We start from the raw sequence: 20,614 nt of genomic DNA, 5'->3' as shown, positions 1-20,614 counted from the left end.
ATAGTTTCACCATGTCAAACTTACAAATTCTTGGCTAAAATATGCTCAAATGACTTGCCAGTGTCTCGTTTTTGCCTGCAAGTCTGCCACAAGTAATTTTCCTCACTTTACCAGACTGTAAGATGCATAAACCTTCTTGTCTGCAGGAGATTAGCCATTGTGAGAAGGATTAAGGCTAGAGTGTGTGTTTGTACATGTTTTGTACAGTAGAGTGGTAGTGGCCTCTGGGCAAGTCACTGTTAGCCTGTGTGGGGATGTGTAAATAATGTTCTTTCATATAATAGGCAATGTCCTCTGCTTGCTGCCCCAGCTGGCGCAGTCCCACTGGCCTCTACGATTATGCTGATTCTTCAACTGTTTGCCTTATGTGCGTTATTTTGCCCCTCTCTCCCGCAGAATGAAGAGTTGGACAAGAAGTATGCTGGCCTTTTGGAAAAAAAATGGACTTCAGTCATCAGATTACAAAAGAAGGTTTGTTGTCCGCCTTTTTCTTGAAGAAGGCTTGTGGGGATTGCAGTCTTGTGGTATGGTTCGTGATATCGCCGATGGATCCACAGTACTTTGACTGTTAATGTAGGATAATCTATTAAAGGGGGACTGCCCTTTTTTTTTTTTTTTGAAAATTTTGCCTATCGTTCACAATTATTATGAGAGACTAGATCACACGTCTTTAAAAAAAATAGTTTTTAAAGATGATAAAAACGCTTGGAAGATATGACTAAAGGGAGTCACCGTTTTAGCCTTTAAGGCCCTCCAAAACAATTTCAGAACGGTTTATATGTAACTGTTCTGGGTCGGCACCATGATGAGACTTTTTCCACTGTTTTCAGCTTTGTTTCTTTTCCTTCCAACCTGCGAGCAACAATCAGAGAATGTCGGTATCCCGTCTTTCTTTGGCTTACGCCCTCAGCTATGTAAAACTTTTCTGTCTACATATACATATTTAACAATTTACAATGAAAAAGACGGATGGAAATGGTCTGTAAAATATTGAAATGTACGTTCTAAGTGCCTTTCCGTGGCAGAACAAAACATGCAGCATTTGCTATTGTTAAAACCTTAGAAATTAAAATAAAATCACAAACCTGCAGGCGACAATAAGACAATGTTGGTATCCCGTCTTTCTTTGGCTTACGCCTAAACACACAGAATAACATTCGTTACCTACACGCTTAAGCACACACACACACACACACACACACACACAATTAACTAGTCTCATATAACAAAGAGCGGCCGGTGGGCGCCAATATTAGCGCAGGTAGTTTTCTGTGAGGGGAAGATCACAACCCTGGAGGACGACAGGAGCTCAGGATGCACAAAAAGATATCAAACTGTCCTCTCACAAGCGAGCAAAAAAGAGAACTATTTGAAGATAAAAATCACAAACAAAATATAAAAATAACAATGGTGTGTTTTAACTCCGTTACATATACGCACACTGCAAGTCTATATATAATTGTAGTAACAGACGCTGTTATAACAACAGCTAACATAATATTTACCGTATTTTGGTCATTTTAATAATTGCCGGAACTAATTCTTTGGTGCATTTATTTCCATTTCAATAGCAGCACATGTTTGACTTTTGGCAACAAACCCTTCCGGATGTTCTAATCATGGCAGATTGGGTAACAAACTACAAAGATGACTATTTTTGGACAAATGAGGATTCACGTTATCTTTTAAATCTGAATTTATGGCGTTTAGATTTCTGCTTCTAGAAGCGAGCATGAAGAAGAGTGAAACGTTGGTGCGGACGAAAGCCTAGAAAGTGAGGCGCAAGTGAAACGAAGCTACAAAATGAAAGTGAATCAAAGCTGCAAACTGTGGAATTTGAAGCCAAGCTATTTCGACATAAATGGAGTGCTTACCCATAATTAACTGGAAAAAAATGCCAATAGCCAACTGGACCAAACAGTCCATCGAGTGAGTCACATTTTATATCACAGCACCTCCTGCGTGTATCATGGCAGACAGCATACGCTGTCTGGCTAACTGTGTAGAAACAAAACATTAAACGTGGGCTAATAATTTACAGATACTGTAAAATGATTTTTCATGTTTTTCAGTCAGTACCAATTGGTGTCTTATCGCAGTCTTGTGCATTACAAACTCAAACACGTTTCGTCCTGATGTAAAAGCTAGCTTACGACTTGCTGTAGTTGGCATCTATGGCTAACACTACAGCACGCCAAAAACTTAGTAACCTACTCAGTGTCCGCCTTGAGATTGGTAGGGTGTGAGTTCAAACCGAGTCATACCAAAGACTATAAAAATGGGACCCTTTACCTCCTTGCTTGGCGCTCAGCACCAAGGGTTGGAATTGGGGGTTAAATCACCAAAAATGATTCCCGGGCGCGGCCACCGCTGCTGCTCACTGCTCCCCTCACTTCCCAGGGGGTGAACAAGGGGATGGGTCAAATGCAGAGGACAAATTTCACCACACCTAGTGTGTGTGTGTGTGTGTGTGTGTGTGTGACAATCATTGGTACTTTAACTTTAACTATAACTTTGGTACACTAGAAAAAGGGTTCCTCAGTGTTGCTCTTACAATAACAATGTTGCTACAGTTTGGTTATTATACAGGTTATTGAATGTAAATTAAGTATTGTTGACAATTTTTGAATGCATGTTTAAAGTGATTTAGTGGTGGAATTGATTGCTCTCATTAGTTGCCGTGCTAGCCACCAAGAAAGAGACGATTTTTATATGTTAGAAAGTGGGGGGAAAAAAAACTTGTCGTCTTGTCTCTTATAAGGATTGTGAATGATAGGCAAAATTCCCCCCCAAAACTGCAGTTCCCCATAGGGGACACTAACTGAAGCCAAAAGTTAGTGGAACAAGCAAAAAAGACACTACAAGCTTCAGAATAACAATTAATTCCCTCCTTAAATGCACTAAATACATCAGCTGCGGTTTTCACTAGACTAAACTTTTCAGCGCAATACTGATATCGATATTATAAGTATTAATAAAAATTACCCCAAAATTTAATTAAAGTTATTTATATTATAACAAAAATGCAGTAATGACTTGTATTGCAATATGCAACAATAAAATAACTACAGCTTAAATAACATTTAAACAATAATTGAAGAAAAAAGGAAAGTAACTTTGACAGTGCTTCTATTTCTCAATTAGTTTCTGTCTCACCCCCGCACTCGTCACTTAAGAAGAAGAAAACATTTTGTCCACCCCACACTCCATGCATCCATTAATAGTACAATTTGTTAATAAAATTGTTATACAGCATAACATTATATACTTATTAACATTAAAGAAAACACAAAAAGATGACAGAAATATATATAACTAACAATAACCATTAACATAGTGTTTTTAGTCAGAAACAGAGAAGATTTAAAGTGCATCCATTTCTCTGGAATAAAAAAAAAAAAATAATCCCTATTCAAATATTTTTTGATCAACTTGAGCCATTTGATAATGAAAAATAAAATAAACTCAATAAGTACCAATGAATTCAAATTGAAACGCAACATTAACTTAGGAGCACAATATATAACATATATATTTTTTTCATAAAATGGTCACTACTGCCTACTTTGTCTTGTTATATTCTTATTTTACTGTAATATTTTTATTCCCACTGTTGCTATTTGTTTTTTATTATTATTGTAATATTTCTCTATTTTGTTTCCATTTAAATCCCCATTATTTACTTTTTCCTTTTTTTAAATTGATCTCAACTCTGTACACTGCTGCTGGAATTTTAATTTTCCTGAAGGAACTCTCCTGAAGGAATCAATAAAGTACTATCGATCTATCTATATAAAACACAAATGAATAAAACAATTTCTGCTGATTTTTACAGGATTTTTCACAGGCCTCCTCTAGCATTGCACCGCGCCCTCCCCCCAGGGGCCCCCGCCCCACTATTTGAAAAGGAATGAACTATGACAGGTTTCAAGTTATCTGAGGTAGTGCAAATAAACAAATTGCCAACAATTAGAACAATATTTTGAGGTTGCATAGTGCAGTGCTAAAGGTTGACTTTTCTCTGCTTCATTGTAGGATTTTGAGAGAAAATGACATTCGCCAGTAACCAACATTTATGTAAACTTAGTATACCGACACTACATGCCTGATTTGTTTTAACCTTTTCTTTAATTAACGTGACTTCAGTCTTTAACTGCTGGCTGCGGCTAATTGATAGTAATAAGGCGGCCTACATTCCCGCGGGCCACTGGCCACGATATAATCAGTAATGACTTTCAAACCAAAGATTTACTAATTTGTTGAAATTCATTGTAAAGGCCAGGGTGTCGATCCATGCTTTGCCAAATTTGACACACCCCTTGACTTCTTAACGACCACAGTTGCACACAGCTTCCTCATCCTTGGACTTTCCTTGTTTGTTTTCCTTGAAGGCAAAATACCTTTTTAAACTAGAGATCAGTTGATCTCTTCTCCAAACAGCACTTTTGTCTGTTTTCAACCAAAACCGGTTACTTTGGCTGTCCTGCAGCCACGCTCTATTGTTGCTGTGGGAGAGACTGCAGTGCAGCGTCATCCAGGGTGGGAGTTAGATAGTATAAATACTCCTGGAAATGACCACCGATTCAGGATATCGATACCTTTGACGACCCTATCAGCCTGTAACGTGCGTTCTTGATCCGGACAGGTTATGGAACTTGAATCCAAGCTGAACGAAGCAAAGGAGGAAATCACCCTGGGTGGACCGGTTAGTCAAAAACGTGACCCCAAAGAGTGGATCCCACGTCCCCCAGAAAGGTATGCGCTAAGTGGGCACCGCAATCCTGTTACCCGCGTCATCTTCCACCCAGTCTTCAGTGTGATGGTGTCTGCGTCAGAGGATGCAACAATAAAGGTCAGTGCTGGTGAATGGAACAAGAGTTTTTATTTTTTTGTATCGTGTCTTTCAATATTTTCAAATGTTTTGAATTTAGAACTGTTAGGACCCTACCTTTTGCGGGGAAGAGTCCAACCAGATTTAGTTCTAAGGCTGTCTAAACTAATGGGAGGTTACTAGCATTAAATATGAACCATTTATTCGGTACAAAAGAGTAAGAACAAACAACAGCAATATCAGCGCTTTAGAGAGGACTAAGCTGTCTAAAGTCCAGATCGGTCTCTAAAATGTTCGCCTTGGCTGCCCCGCCTTGTCAGAGATCGATACTGAAATTTAACTTGGTGCACACACACACTCTTGCTCCCCAGACCTGGTACACCGTTGAAACTAAAGAGAATGTTTGTGTGTGTGTGTGTGTTAGGGCCGCAACTAACCATTATTTTGATAATCGATTAGTCGACTCGTCAGATTGTAAAACGCACACACATTTAATGGCTCTAATTTTTCCAACAACTTTCAAATGCAGCTTAAGTTATTTTAGACGTGCTTACAAAGAACAGAGGACTAATTCATTCATAAGTATTTATCTATACTGTAACTGGTGCTCATTCAGCCTTTACCAAATTAAAATTACTATCAGAACGTTGTCCATTTAAAAGAAAGGAAAGGAAAAGTGCTTAAAAATAAGTGAAGTGAATTATATTTATATAGCGTTTTTCTCTAGTAACTCAAAAGCACTTTACATAGTGAAACCCCATTATCTTAGTTACATTTAAAGGGGAACATTATCACAATTTCAGAAGGGTTAAAACCAATAAAAATTAGTTCCCGGTGGCTTATTTTATTTTTCGAAATTTTTTTCAAAATTTTACCCGTCCCGAAATATCCCTAAAAAAAAAAAAAAAAAAAAAAGCTTTAAAGTGCTTGATTTTCGCTATTTGCTTAAGCCACTGTCCATTTCCCTGTGACGTCACATAGCGATTCCAATACAAACAATGGTGAATAGCACAGCAAGATATAGCGACATTAGCTCGGATTCAGACTCGTATTTCAGCGATTCAACAGATTAAGCATGTATTGAAACAGATGGTCGGAGTATGGAGGCAGATAGCGAAAACAAAATTGAAGAAGAAACTGAAGCTATTGAGCGAATAGCTATTGACGCTATTCGGCCATCTTTGCGTTAGCATCGCCGGAAAAATGTGCAGACCAACCGATCAGGACTTTCGCATTGACACTGGATCAACTTAAATCCGTCGATTGGTAAGTGTTTGTTTTGCATTAAATGTGGGTGGAAGGAAACGCTGGATGTAAATATAGTTTCAAATGTACATACAGGTAGCCTAAATAGCATGTTAGCATCGATAAGCTGGCAATCATGCCGCGACCAAATATGTCTGATTAGAACATAAGTCAATAACAACAACAACACTCACCTTTGTGATTTCGTTGACTTTATCGTTGGGAATGCATCTGCTTTGAGTGTCGCAGGATATCCAGACATTTTTGCCATCTCTGTGCCATCACTGTCGTAGCATCGCCGGTAAAAACCAAACGGGGGACTTTTGCATCTCTTGACACTGGAGCAACTTAAATCCGTCGATTGCTAAGTGTTTGTTTGGCATTAAATGTGGATGGTGGGAAAGGTTGGATGTAAATATAGCTACAAATGAGGCATACTGCTGCAATATGTGCACACAGTTAGCCTAAATAGCATGTTAGCATCGATTAGCATGCCGTGCTAAAACAGTTGAAAAAACGGAAAATAACAGAGCTGATTTGACTCAATGCGTCTGATGTGTAGGGAAAAATGGCGTTGAGTACCGATGTGACGTCACGTTCTGACGTCGTCGCTCAGCGAGGCATAAGCAGACAGGCGTTTAATTCGCCAAAATTCACCCATTTAGAGTTCGGGAATCGGTTAAAAAAATATATGGTCTTTTTTCTGCAACATCAAGGTATATATTGACGCTTACATAGGTCTGGTGATAATGTTCCCCTTTAAACCAGTGTGGGTGGCACTGGGAGAAGGTGGGTAAAGTGTCTTGCCCAAGGACACAACGGCAGTGACTAGGGTGGCAAAAGCGGGGATTGAACCTGGAACCCTCAAGTTGCTGGCACAGCTACTCTCCCAACTGAGCTATACCGCCCCAAAAATACAAGAAAATACCCTTGTTTATGTATAAAAATAGATAAATTAGCAGCAAAAAAAATAAACAATCTAAGAAAAAATGCATTTTAATGCGATGATATAGTGACTATTGATTCACTTATGGTCGTTTTAGCACTCTAATAGATATGTATAGATTTGTATCAAGGATTATTCGTAATATTATAGATAGATGATAATATAGTTAATATATAGATATTGTGATATTGTTATTGTGCCTTTTTTATTGCATTGCACATTGACGATGCTTTAAAAAGTACCTGAATTGATTTTAAGTGGCTGACTTTGGCTAAAATGATAGTTATTTATTTTTTCACACTTGTTTGCTAGCTAGCAAGGTACAAGCTAACACTCTTACCGGGGTTGAGTCCAGATCATCCCTACAGACGTTTGACATCATGCATCGGCTTTAAATGCTCGTGTATCACAGATGTACTGCCATAAAAACAAGGTCCGCTTTTGCAAAATGAGCAAGGTATTCATGTTTTTATGAAAATTAGGGGGAAATTCTCTGAAACTTTAAAGGTTTTCACTGGCGATGTTTTTGAAACATGAGTGATGACGTCACAACTATTGTCGACAGTTTTTTTTTTTCAAATTGTTGCACCCTTAGCGTGTATGCGCATAGGTAAGAAACAGGGTGAGATCCTTATATTTATTTGTTCAAGCAAAAGAGAGGCCAAAGATAGTATATTGTGTATTAATATATATTATAAAAATATAGTAATATATCAGTATACATCATATACTGTATGTATAATATTTAAATATTACATATATGTTATATTTTATATTGCTACTACGGTACATTTTTAGTCTACTTTGTAGCTGCATTATCCTTACACTTTCCAACTTTTGTAACTGAACTACTGTTTGGAACAATTTCCCTTGTGGATTATTAAAGTTTGTCTAAGTCTAACTTTTAAGACATTCCATTTTGCTAAGAGGTGGGAAAATATTCCACTAGCAAAACACTGCTCTTTTGTAAATAGCACATTGAATCTTTTGACATTTGAAAACAAAATCACATGATTTTGAAAGGACATCCATCTGTGTTCCACCATGAGAATCTGGTTAGAAGCATGCTAAAGAATTGCCTTTAAAATGCTTCCAAAATGTACTATTCTGTTTAAGTGCACTCTCATGGTTTGTGGGTAAATGTTTGCTTAAGACTGTAAAGATCATTTAAATTGCTAATGTTGGCAGTAGCCGGAAGGTTACTGTTGGAAGTCTGGTTTGGGATTAAACACAAATAGTCAGCTGAAATGCCAGGAACCTTCTGTAGTTGAAAACAATTCAAAGTCAAATTGAGGTCACAGATTCCAGGATGTCTTGCAAAACCGTTATGAAAAATAATATGGTGATAAAACCAATTCCAAGTGAAAGACAGGCACTACACTGGAGCTGATGGTGACTGCTGGGAATAGTCTGCTATATATTTTTTCATCTTATCTGGCAAATTGCCTCTACTGGATTCCGTGTTTTGATTCCTTTGGCTGCCAATACGCTAACAAAGCTTTTTTTCATTTTTACTTGATGAGACAATGAATATATCATTTATACCTTTCTTATTTTGGTAAATTAATTATTCCAAAACTTGTTTTCTATCCACCATGTCCTGTTTCGTCAAGATGTCTACTGTACACTAAATTAAGTTTCTATACAAATATGATAAACTGTGTCTTTTGACAAAGTTATCCATTATGCTGTCCTCTTTGGACTGTGACTTTGCTGAAGCTCTCTGTTATGGACACACCCTGGATTACACCCGCATCATCTTTGTGTGCCTAGATTCCAGAGACAAACTCCACCGTCTGCCTCTTGGCTAAGAAGCCACATTGTGCCTCACTAGACAATTCCAATATCCTATTAAGCTGTTTGTTCTGCATATTTTATTCATGAGACACATGTACATCATCTTCTCAGCTACACCCACACAGCAGGGGTTCAGGCCCCTATTTTGGCATCTTCGTCCCCTCCGATGCAACCGCACCTCTCGGCAATGTACCACATTTCTATTCCTCCTAAACAGCATTTGTGCCATCATACCCGCCATCAGAGCCCTGCATCACTCCCTTTTGGAGCAGAACGGCTCCGGGGCAAATCTAAAATTCTGCTCCACCCTCATACTCATGCTACTCGGCCTCCTCTGTCTGTGCCCTACTTTTCTACCTCCAAACAGCCCTGTTGAATTTTTAACCGAGGAGACCTTGCACGCTTCAGTTTCTTTTGAAAAACACCTCAATCCAGTAAAGCAGTTTAGTCCGATACCACCGCCCTGCATCTTATTTAAATCTGCTTTCATTTGTCATTGTGCATGTCTTGATATGTTGCGCAGCACAGTAAAGCATGTTGTTTACAAGTCTGCCTCATAGCCAGGTGGTTCTGGGTTTCAATCTTGGGCATATTTATTATTTGCATGCTTGCTTTGCATTTTCCTGAGTATTCCAGTCCCTCCCTTCAGTCACAATTGTGTTAGGTTATTCGGAGACTCTAAATGAGCCATAAATGTGAATGATTGTTGACAGTAAAAGCTCTGCGATTGATTGGCAACCAAGTCCGCACTGTAACCCACTGTGATAGGCTTTAGCACACCCATGACACCGAACGAGAAACTAACAATTAGTCTAAAAAACTGACAATATACACACATTTTTAGGTAAAATCTGAAAATTGGTGACCTGAAATTTTAAATAGTTAATGGAAGAGCCCACCGTGCAAGGTACTTGGACCGGGAATCTAGGGCACCACACGATTCCTGCACTGCAAAAAGTCAGTGTTCAAAAACAAGGGAAAAAAATAAATAAATAAATGATAAATGGGTTGTACTTGTATAGCGCTTTTCTACCTTCAAGGTACTCAAAGCGCTTTGACACTACTTCCACATTTACCCATTCACACACACATTCACACACTGATGGAGGGAGCTGCCATGCAAGGCGCCAACCAGCACCCATCAGGAGCAAGGGTGAAGTGTCTTGCTCAGGACACAACGGACGTGACGAGGTTGGTTCTAGGTGGGATTTGAACCAGTGACCCTCGGGTTGCACACGGCCACTCTCCCATTGCGCCACGCCGTCCCTATACAGTATATAAAAGATAAAATATAAAAGATAAAATACAAAAGATAAGGGTATTTTATTTGAACTAAGCAAAATTATCTGCCAATAGAACAAGAACATTTGGCTTGTCAAGACTTTCCAAAACAAGTAAAATTAGCTAACCTCAATGAACCCAAAAATACCCTAAAATTAGTATATTCTCACTAATAACAACTGTACTACTATCTGAGTACGTATTTTCTATTGTTTCATTGAAAATAAAACCGCAAAGTCTATTTGGCTGTCATGTTTTAATATGAGACACAACTGTGTCAAAGTCATGATTTTTTTTCATGCTTGAAATAAGAAATTATTAGTTTAAAAAAGTAGTTTTATACTTCTGAGTGTTGATGACACAGCTTTGCAACAGTTTATTCTAGTTTCAAGCATGTTTTACTTAATATAGGTCATTAAATCTCAGCAACAAGCTGCAATATCTTACTGAGATCATTTAGGACCAAAACCCTTAAAACAAGTAAAACACTCTTACATAAAATCTGCTTTGTGAGAAGAATTATCTTATCAGACAGACAATTCACGGTGGAAGAGGGGTTAGTGCGTCTGCCTCACAATACGAAGGTCCTGCAGTCCTGGGTTCAAATCCAGGCTCGGGATCTTTCTGTGTGTAGTTTGCATGTTTTCCCCGTGAATGCGTGGGTTCCCTCCGGGTACTCCGGCTTCCTCCCACTTCCAAAGACATGCACCTGGGGATAGGTTGATTGGCAACACTAAATTGGCCCTAGTGTGTGAATGTGAGTGTGAATGTTGTCTGTCTATCTGTGTTGGCCCTGCGATGAGGTGGCGACTTGTCCAGGGTGTACCCTGCCTTCCACCCGATTGTAGCTGAGATAGGCACCAGCGACCCCGAAAGGGAATAAGCGGTAGAAAATGGATGGATGGATGGATGGACAGACAATTAGCAAATATCAACCTTATTTGAGATATTTCATCTTACTTATATTTCAGTTTTTGCAGTGTGGGAGTAATGATTCGATTCAGAATTGATTCTGGTTTCAAAATCAATACTTTTATATGTAGTAATAGTGGGTGTCAGTTCCATGATTAACTACACTCCTAAAACAGCTCTGATAAATGTCTATATTACTGGTGGTTATAATATTTTTGTTTAATACAAATCTATTCAAACATTTACTAAAGTGACTGGATAGGATTTTTAAAAAACATTTTCAAGCTATTTTTTATTTATTTGAATCGATTAAGAATCGGGTTTCATTCGAAAATCGATTTTTTTTGACACCCCTACAAGGTTCAACCCAATTTCATCATTAGGAGTTCCTTTTTTTTGCTTTAGGACTTTCACACGGTCTCTAGGATTGACAGTGAAAACAGTCAAGTGTGTCACGCCAGCTTTGTGTTACAGGTTGCTCTAAAGGATTATTTGCTCAAGATGCTGATGAAATGCTTAAAACTGCCGATCAAGTGAACCTCCAAACACATTAAATCCGCTGATCTCCTCCAAGACAACCCCCCTGTGCATTTGGTACCTCGCAACCATCTGGCATCTTTAGCAGCTCTGTGCAGGGGAGGGGGAAGGAGCATTGGTGGTAGTGGGGGCGGAGGCGGTGTCCCTTTACCGTCCCAACCACAAGAAATGAACCAGGGAGTGTTTATCCCTCTGTTGCTGTCTGAATCCATACGTTGGCGGCTTTCTAATGCATGCTTCAACACCTCTGTCAGTGCTCTATAGCAGTACCATGCTACATAGCTGTGACCTTCTGTGACAACGTGGCTCACATGTCAAAATGTGTCTGCCTTTACAAAAGTGTATATGTGTGTGAGAAAGAGAGACATGTATAAGAAGCTGTGCTGTGGTGTGAACCTGCCATGGTCTAAGGTCTATGTGTTCTTTAGGTGTGGGACTACGAGACAGGAGACTTTGAACGCACCCTTAAAGGCCACACCGATTCGGTGCAGGACATCTCTTTTGACCATACTGGAAAACTGCTTGCATCCTGCTCTGCGGACATGACTATCAAGCTGTGGGATTTCCAAGGCTTTGAGTGCATCAGGACCATGCACGGTACGTTGGGTTTTATGGCAAAAACATTGAAAAAGCAACAATAAATTGATATTAGACTTTCTCGTTAGGCTTTTTGTATTGAACTTAAGTCAAGATTTTTTAATCTATCTCGCAGAGTAACTAAATTGAGTTAGATATTTAAATATTATCTAGTCCCTGATCATATCTACAGTCAAGAAAATAAGTATTTGAACACCCTGCTATTTTGCAAGTTCTCCCACTTAGAAATCATGGAGGGGTCTGAAATTTTCACGGTAGGTGCATGTCAACTGTATGAGAGATAACCTAAAAAGAAAAATCCAGAAATCACAATTTATGATTTTTTTAATGATTTATTCGTCTGATACAGCTGAATATAAGTATTTGAACACCTGTCTATCAGCTCGAATTCTGACCCTCAAAGACCTGTTAGTCCGCCTTTAAAAGTCCTCCTCCACTCTACTCTATTATCCTGAATCAGATGCACCTGTGTGAGGTCGTTCGCTGCATAAAGACGCCTGTCCATGAATTGATTAACGTGGACCCCGACTTAAACAAGTTGAAAAACTTATTCGGGTGTTACCATTTAGTGGTCAATTGTACGGAATATGTACTGTACTGTGCAAACTACTAATAAAAGTATCAATCAATCAATCAATCCACCCCATAAAATCAGTAAGACCCAAACATTCAGCATGGCTAAGAGCTAAGAGCTGTCCAAAGACACCAGAGACAAAATTGTACAACTCCACAAGGATGGAAAGGGCTGTGTAGAAATTGCCAAGCAGCTTGGTGAAAAAAGGTCCACTGTTGGAGCAATCATTAGAAAATGGAAGAAGCTAAACATGACGGTCAATCTCAATCGGAGTGGAGCCCCATGCAAGATATCACCTCGTGGGGTCTCAATGATGCTAAGAAAGGTGAGGAATCAGCCCAGGACTACACGGCAGGACTTGGTTAATGACCTGAAAAGAGCTGGGACCACTGTTTCCATGGTCACTGTTGGTAAGGCGTCATGGTTTGAAATCATGCATGGTACGGAAGGTTCCCCTGCTTAAACCAGCACATGTTAAGGCCCGTCTTAAGTTTGCCAATGACCATTTGGATGATCCAGAAGAGTCATGGGAGAAAGTTTTGTGGACAGATGAGACCAAAATTGACCTTTTTGGTCATAATTCCACTATGCGTGTTTGGAGGAAGAAGAATGATGCGTACCATCGCACTACTGTGAAGCATGGGGGTGGTAGCATCATGCTTTGGGGATGTTTTTTCTGCTCATGGGACAGGACGACTGTACTGTATTAAAGAGAGGATGACTGCAGCCATGTATTGTGAGATTTTGGCCAAAAAACCTCCTTCCCTCAGTCAGATCATTGAAGATGAGTCGTGGCTGGATCTTCCAACATGACAATGACCCAAAGCACACAGCCAGGAAAACCAAGAAGTGGCTTCGTAAGATCCATATCAAGGTTCTGGAGTGGCCGAGCCAGTCTCCAGACCTAAATCCAATTGAAAATCTTTGGAGGGAGCTGAAAGTCTGTTACTCAGCGACAGCCCAGAAACCTGACTGATCTAGAGAAGATCTGTGTGGAGTGGGTCAAAATCCCTCCTGCCGTATGTGCAACTACAGGAAACGTTTGACCTCTGGAATTGCAAACAAAGGCTACTCTACCAAATATTAATGTTGGTGTTCAAATAGTTATAGATTATAGATTGTGATTTCTGGATGTTTTCTTTTTATGTTATCTCTCATACAGTGGACATGCACCTACCGTGAAAATTTCAGACCCCTCCATGATTTCTTAGTGGGAGAACTTGCAAAATAGCAGGGTGTTCAAATACTTATTTTCTTCACTGTATATCCTTTGTCATTGGTCATATCACACCGAGTGCTGTGTAGCGGTCCTCTTTTACACCCTTTTGCACACATGCACTCAAGATGGGGCCATCCTGTTTGAGGGGACCGCCCCAAATTTTGTGGACGTTCAGCAGCCCTTTCTACTCGCTCATTTAAAGTCAAAAGACCTCATTATTTCCCGGCTCGTATACTAATGCCCACATTTTTATTTCCTTTCAAATCACCCTTCTCAACTCTCCTGCTTTTGTATCGTCAAACCCTTTTAGAGGCTGGAGACTTTCAAATCACAGATGTTTATGTTTCCTAAATGTTTTTTCACGCTAAAGATGTTTGATTTCCATTGCAGTGATTCTTTTATTCTTGATTTTAGGACATGACCACAACGTTTCATCCGTAGCCATAATGCCCAATGGAGATCACATAATTTCTGCCTCAAGGGACAAAACCATGAAAATGTGGGAGGTGGCAACTGGGTAAAAAAAAAAAAAAAAAAATCTCTTTAAAAACATAATATTCTCTCTCTTTAGTCCCATTCACAGGATGATGATTCATTCCCCTTTTATATATTTGTGTCCACTAGTTACTGTGTGAAGACCTACACAGGCCACAGGGAGTGGGTCCGCATGGTGCGGCCCAACCAGGACGGCACTTTACTTGCCAGCTGCTCCAATGACCAGACCGTGCGTGTGTGGGTTGTGGCCAACAAAGAGTGCAAGGCTGAACTACGGGAGCACGAGCATGTGGTGGAGTGCATCGCCTGGGCACCCGAGAGTGCCCATCCCACCATTCTCGACGCCACAGGCTCTGAGGTAAGGACCTGCACTACAAGTAGAGATCAACCGATATGTTTTATTTCTGGGCCGATTATTAGTAGCCAGGGTGGCCGCTAACCGATATTTGGAGACGATGTTAAATTGCAGTAAAAGTTATATAAACATGAATAGTATATGTCAGTAAACAGCTGAACGAGGTTTGAAGTTTTTTTTTAACATTATTTTTTGTAGAGATGTCCGATAATGGCTTTTTTGCCGATATTCCGATAATGTTTAACTCTTAATTACTGATACCGATATCAACCGATACTGATATATACAGTCGTGGAATTAACACATTATTTTGTTGTGATGCTTTTAAACAGTGTAACAAGGTTTTCCAAAATAAAACAACTGAAGTTGTGGAAAAAAATGCCAACATGGCACTGCCATATTTATCATTGAAGTCACAAAGAGCATTATTTTTTTTTAACATGCCTCAGAACAGAAGCTTAGAATTTGGGACATGCTCTCCCTGAGAGAGCTTGAAGAGGTTGTGGTGGGTGTGGGTTGGGGGGGGGGATTAGTTTAGGGGTAGCGGGGGATGTATATTGTAGCGTCCTGGAAGAGTTAGTGCTGCAAGGGGTTCCAGGTATTTGTTCTGTTGTGTTTATGTTGCGTTACGGTGCGAATGTTCTCCCGAAATGTGAAGTGAACTTTATTTATATAGCGCTTTTTCTCTAGTGACTCAAAGCACTTTACATAGTGAAACCCAATATCTAAGTTACATTCAAACCAGTGTGGGTGGCACTGGGAGCAGGTGGGTAAAGTGTCTTGCCCAAGGACACAACGGCAGTGACTAGGATGGCGGAAGCGGGGATCGAACCTGCAACCCTCAAGTTGCTGGCACAGCCGCTCTACCAACCGAGCTAAACCGCCCCAACAAATGTGTTTGTCATTCTTGTTTGGTGTGGGTTCACAGTGTGGCGCATATTTGTAACAGTGTTAAAGTTGTTTATACGGCCACCTTCAGTGTGACCTGTCTGGTTGTTGACCAAATATGCTTGCATTCACTTGTGTGTGTGAAAAGCCGTAGATATTATGTGACTGAGCCAGCACTCAAAGGCAATGTCTTTAAGGTTTATTGGCGCTCTGTATTTCTTCCTACGTCCGTGTACACAGCAGCGTTTTATAAAGTCATATATTTTACCCTAGTGTGTGAATGTGAGTGTGAGTGTTGTCTGTCTATCTGTGTTGGACCTGTGATGAGGTGGCGACTTGTCCAGGGTGTACCCCGCCTTCCGCCCGATTGTAGCTGAGATAGGCGCCAGCGCCCCCCGCAACCCCGAAAGGGAATAAGCGGTAGAAAATGGATGGATGGATGGATATTTTACTTTTTGAAACCGATACTGATAATTTTGAAACCGATACCGATAATTTCCGATATTAAATTTAAAAGCATTTATCGGCCGAAAATATCGGACTGCCGTTATTATCGGACATCTGTAATTTTTTATAAAAATGTCGGACCAGTGCCGACATGTTTTGTGCGGCGCTAATACTGTGGTTAATTTAGCGCCAAAAAACATCACAGGATTTCACAAGCACATTTATTACGTGGCTAAAAGGAGCACCAACATTTGCATTTCAAATTATAAAAAATCTCCGGTAGGTTGTGAGTTCAAACCCTGGCCGAGTCATACCAAAGACTAAGAAAAATGGGACCCATTTCCTCCCTGCCTGGCACTCAGCATCAAGGGTTGGAATTCTCCCGTCCAAAGGTAAAACCGAATAACTCAATTTTGGTCAAAACTGAGCTAATAATAATTTTGGAGTTCCTAGGTGATATGCTTTACATTAGTGTATGCGATATTGTGATTTGTTCCGTAAGTAAGCTGTTACGCGCATGGCAGGACCTAGCAACTACCACATAACCGCGTTGATACAACAGAAAAACCTAGTATCTCAAGGGACCAATCGGAGCTTCTTTGTCAGTCGCCTTATTGTCTTTAATGAGACATTTGCACGAATGGGGGCCGACGGTCAACCTGATTTTGTGATATTATGGCACGAGGGGATATTTGGAAGATTGGCCCAGGACGTTGCAAGCACCTTCATTAAATGTATTGTTCTTGATTCTTCCCCTTGCATACTCTTTTGGGCAGATAACTGCGGAGGTCAAAATAAAAACTGGACGCTGTACACGGCTCTTGCCCAATGTGCAAATGCAGAATTGGGCCCACCCGAGATTGTGTTCAAATATCTGGAGAAAGGGCGGGTTCATGAGAGCAGATTCAATCCAGGGCTCAATCGGCAAGAAAATGAAAGCTCAAGAAAACATCTATACGTTTGATGACTTTGTAGATCTTTGTAAGACAGCATCAAGATAGATTGGTTTTCCTTTGTTTTCTCAAAATCAGCTAGAAGTAAGTTACTAGGTTTTGCCTTTGGACGGGAGAATTGGGGGTTAAATCACCAAAAATGATTCCCGGGCGCAGCCACCGCTGCTTCCCACTGCTCCCCTCACCTGCCAGGGGGATGAACAAGGGGATGGGTCAAATGCAGAAGACAATTTTCACCACACCTAGTGTGTGTGTGACAATTATTGGTACTTTAACTTTAACTTTGCTTGGAGTGATGAATGAAACGAGTTTATGGACTACGAGAAGACTGAACAGCACTTCTACTTTCAGTAGAAAGTACTAAATTGAAGGACACTGCAGCTCTTGCAGTGAGCAAACTCATCCAAAAGATGGCACCATAGCACAAACAATAACGTGTGTGTGTTTAGTTTAGTTTCGTTTATTAAGGATCCCCATTAGTCTACACCGCAGTGGAGACTATTCTTCCTGGGGTCCAGGCAAAAAACATCACACAACCACAGAACAAACGATTAAAATGCAGTACAACATGATCCAATAATAAATTGTCATAATACAAAAATAGCAACAACAAAGAACCAAAAAATACTAATAAATGTTGTTACATAATAATTTTCATACCAAAGCTAAAAATAGCAATATAAAAATAGATATACTGTATACATTTTTGCAAAAATAAAACAAAGAACCAATGTCCTAAAATATACACATTAGTGTACCAAAGACAAACAATAAGTGACGAAAAAGTATCATCCATCCATTTTCTGCTGCTTATCCCATAATCAATAAAATGTGTGTGTGTGTGTGTGTGTGTACAGTATGTATAAATGTTTGTGTGTGTGTATGTGTGTATATATATATATATATATATATATATATATATATATATATATATATATATATATATATATATATATTGATTGATTGGTTGATACTTTTATTAGTAGATTGCACAGTACAGTACATATTCTGTACAATTGACCACTAAATGGTAACACCCGAATAAGTTTTTCAACTTGTTTAAGTCGGGGTCCACGTTAATCAATTCATGGTATATATATATATATATATATATATATATATATATATATATATATATATATATATATATATATATATATATATATTTTTTTTTTTTTTTTTTTTTTTTAAACTAGAAAAAAAATCCATAAATTTGCCACACTGTTTTAGAAGCCGGCAGTTTCAAATTGTAAGAAAACAGTAGTGGCTTACAGTCCGCACTCTACAGTACGGTACTAAATTTTATAGCAGTTTATAGATTAATACATAATACATTTTCTTCTTGAGCAACCCTAAAAATTTGCGAACGTATAAATTTGGAACATTTTGGTCTCATTCATTTAGCTAATGGTTGAGACATGTTTCAAGCTGGCTGGCATAGTTTCTTCCTGGATGTTATAGAAAATATGACAATGTACCTGCTCTTCTTTACTAATATCATACGTCTCCAATTTATTAGGACATTTAATTTTGCTACAGCACCCCCGTCACCCCAAAAGGGTCAAGGGGTAGGAAATGGATGGATGGATTTACATAAAGTTTGGACTTTTGGCAGGGATATATTTTCTGTCTTCATGTTCATCCATCTGTCGCGTTGTTTGATGGAATCAAATCGCATGTGCGCTCCTTTAATGACCCCACGCTTTGAGTGTTGCGGACAGACGCTTGTCAAGCGACGCGATCGCCGCAGTAGCGAAAACTAAACAAGACCAGAGAAATGCCAGGAGAGGAGGACAAAAACTGAATTTCCTTTGCAAAATTGGAAGTTTTGACAGGTATGCAGAGGAGGCAATCAGCACTGCAGGAGGGAGCGAAAGGGGAGGCGGGGCCGTGTGACCAGAGAAGATTTCTTACAAGAGCTCAAATAAATGCACTTTCAGATATCAAAACATATGTGGGGAGAATTGATAATGAGATAATTTTTTTAAATTTAAATTAATTAAAAAGCTGGGACTGCAGGAGCTTCATATTGTGAGGCAGACGCACTAACCCCTCTGCCACCGTGAAGCCCTCCAGGCTCGGGATCTTTCTGTGTGGAGTTTGCATGTTCTCCCTGTGAATGCGTGGGTTCCCTCCGGGTACTCCGGCTTCCTCCCACTTCCAAAGACATGCACCTGGGGATAGGTTGATTGGCAACACTAAATTGGCCCTAGTGTGTGAATGTGAGTGTGAATGTTGTCTGTCTATCTGTGTTGGCCCTGCGATGAGGTGGAAACTTGTCCAGGGTGTACCCCGCCTTCCGCCCGATTGTAGCTGAGATAGGCACCAGCGACCCCACAAGGGAATAAGCGGTAGAAAATGGATGGATGGATAAAAAGCTGGGATCCCGCAATAAGATATCTTGTCTCATGCATTGCAAAAAGGATGGTGCTTAAGCAGTGTTTATTATTATTTACTTAACTATGCATCCAGCCATCCATTTTCTATCGCTTATTCCCTTTGGGGTCGCCAGGGGGGCTGGAGCCTATCTCAGCTGCATTCGGGCAGAAGGCTGTGTACACCCAGGACAAGTCGCTACCTCTAATTGTTAAAAAAAAAAAACTAAATATTGGTATCATGTGCATATATTGTATCTGCTGATGTAGTTTTGTTGTAGTTGTAATAAAAAAAGAAAGACACTCATCAAAATGTCCGATAATTGGTCGATCTCTAACTAAAAATGCCGTGATCATGTTGTAGGCAAAGTCATGCAAAGACTGTGGTCCCGCGCTCAAACCACAAACCTGAACGTGTTCAATCATTCGGGTTTGTTTTGTGTCCAAACAGACCAAGAAGAGCGGTAAGCCAGGCCCCTTCCTGCTGTCCGGCTCCAGAGACAAAACCATCAAGATGTGGGACGTCAGCACAGGCATGTGCCTTATGACTCTGGTGAGGACCATCTCAGTCGTGTTTGTTCATCACAGAAACCTCCTGCAATGAATTCCTTCATGTCTGTCATAGGTTGGCCATGACAACTGGGTGCGCGGTATCCTTTTTCACCCTGGAGGCAAGTTTATCGTGTCCTCCGCAGATGACAAGACCCTAAGGATCTGGGACTACAAGAACAAGCGCTGCATGAAAACCCTCGGTGCCCATGAACACTTTGTTACCTCTTTGGGTAAGTAGTGGGGACGCTCCCATTTGCTTTTTTTATACTACTGATTAACTCTGAATTTTTCAATGTACTCATGGTATTGACAGTGTAACAATATCCACACAATATATATAGTTTCTTATTCTTTTATTATTTACAATTGTTTGATCAAAACAAAGTCAATAGTACACAAAAACTAAACAAAATCAGAAAGAAAGTACTATCTGCTATCAATCATTTGTCCTCGTCATCCTGTGTCCAGGGAATTATTCCCAGAGTTTGTAAACATTAACAAAAAAAAAAGTTTTTGTGTAAATAAAAATATCAACCTAACCACTCTATTACAAATCATGCACCGGTACTACCCTTGGTATCGACATCACCATGGACCGATTCAACTGTTG

At 39.8% G+C, this 20,614-nt stretch overlaps 1 protein-coding gene across 1 annotated transcript in view; it reads left to right on the top strand.

Annotated features, from left to right (window-relative positions):
- The window catches only part of pafah1b1a (platelet-activating factor acetylhydrolase 1b, regulatory subunit 1a), a 75,286-nt gene that overhangs the window by 50,015 nt on the left and 4,657 nt on the right, over positions 1–20,614 (top strand). Inside the window, exons 4-10 of the mRNA XM_061919177.1 lie at positions 397–471; positions 4,646–4,852; positions 11,978–12,146; positions 14,354–14,456; positions 14,564–14,792; positions 19,904–20,005; positions 20,078–20,234. Of these exons, the coding sequence (XP_061775161.1) occupies positions 397–471; positions 4,646–4,852; positions 11,978–12,146; positions 14,354–14,456; positions 14,564–14,792; positions 19,904–20,005; positions 20,078–20,234 (1,042 nt within the window). The remainder of the gene's footprint in view (positions 1–396; positions 472–4,645; positions 4,853–11,977; positions 12,147–14,353; positions 14,457–14,563; positions 14,793–19,903; positions 20,006–20,077; positions 20,235–20,614) is intronic.

This window comes from Nerophis ophidion, linkage group LG13, assembly GCF_033978795.1.
Source record: "Nerophis ophidion isolate RoL-2023_Sa linkage group LG13, RoL_Noph_v1.0, whole genome shotgun sequence".
Classification (NCBI taxonomy): domain Eukaryota; kingdom Metazoa; phylum Chordata; class Actinopteri; order Syngnathiformes; family Syngnathidae; genus Nerophis; species Nerophis ophidion.
This window is presented reverse-complemented; position numbering and strand designations above follow the sequence as displayed.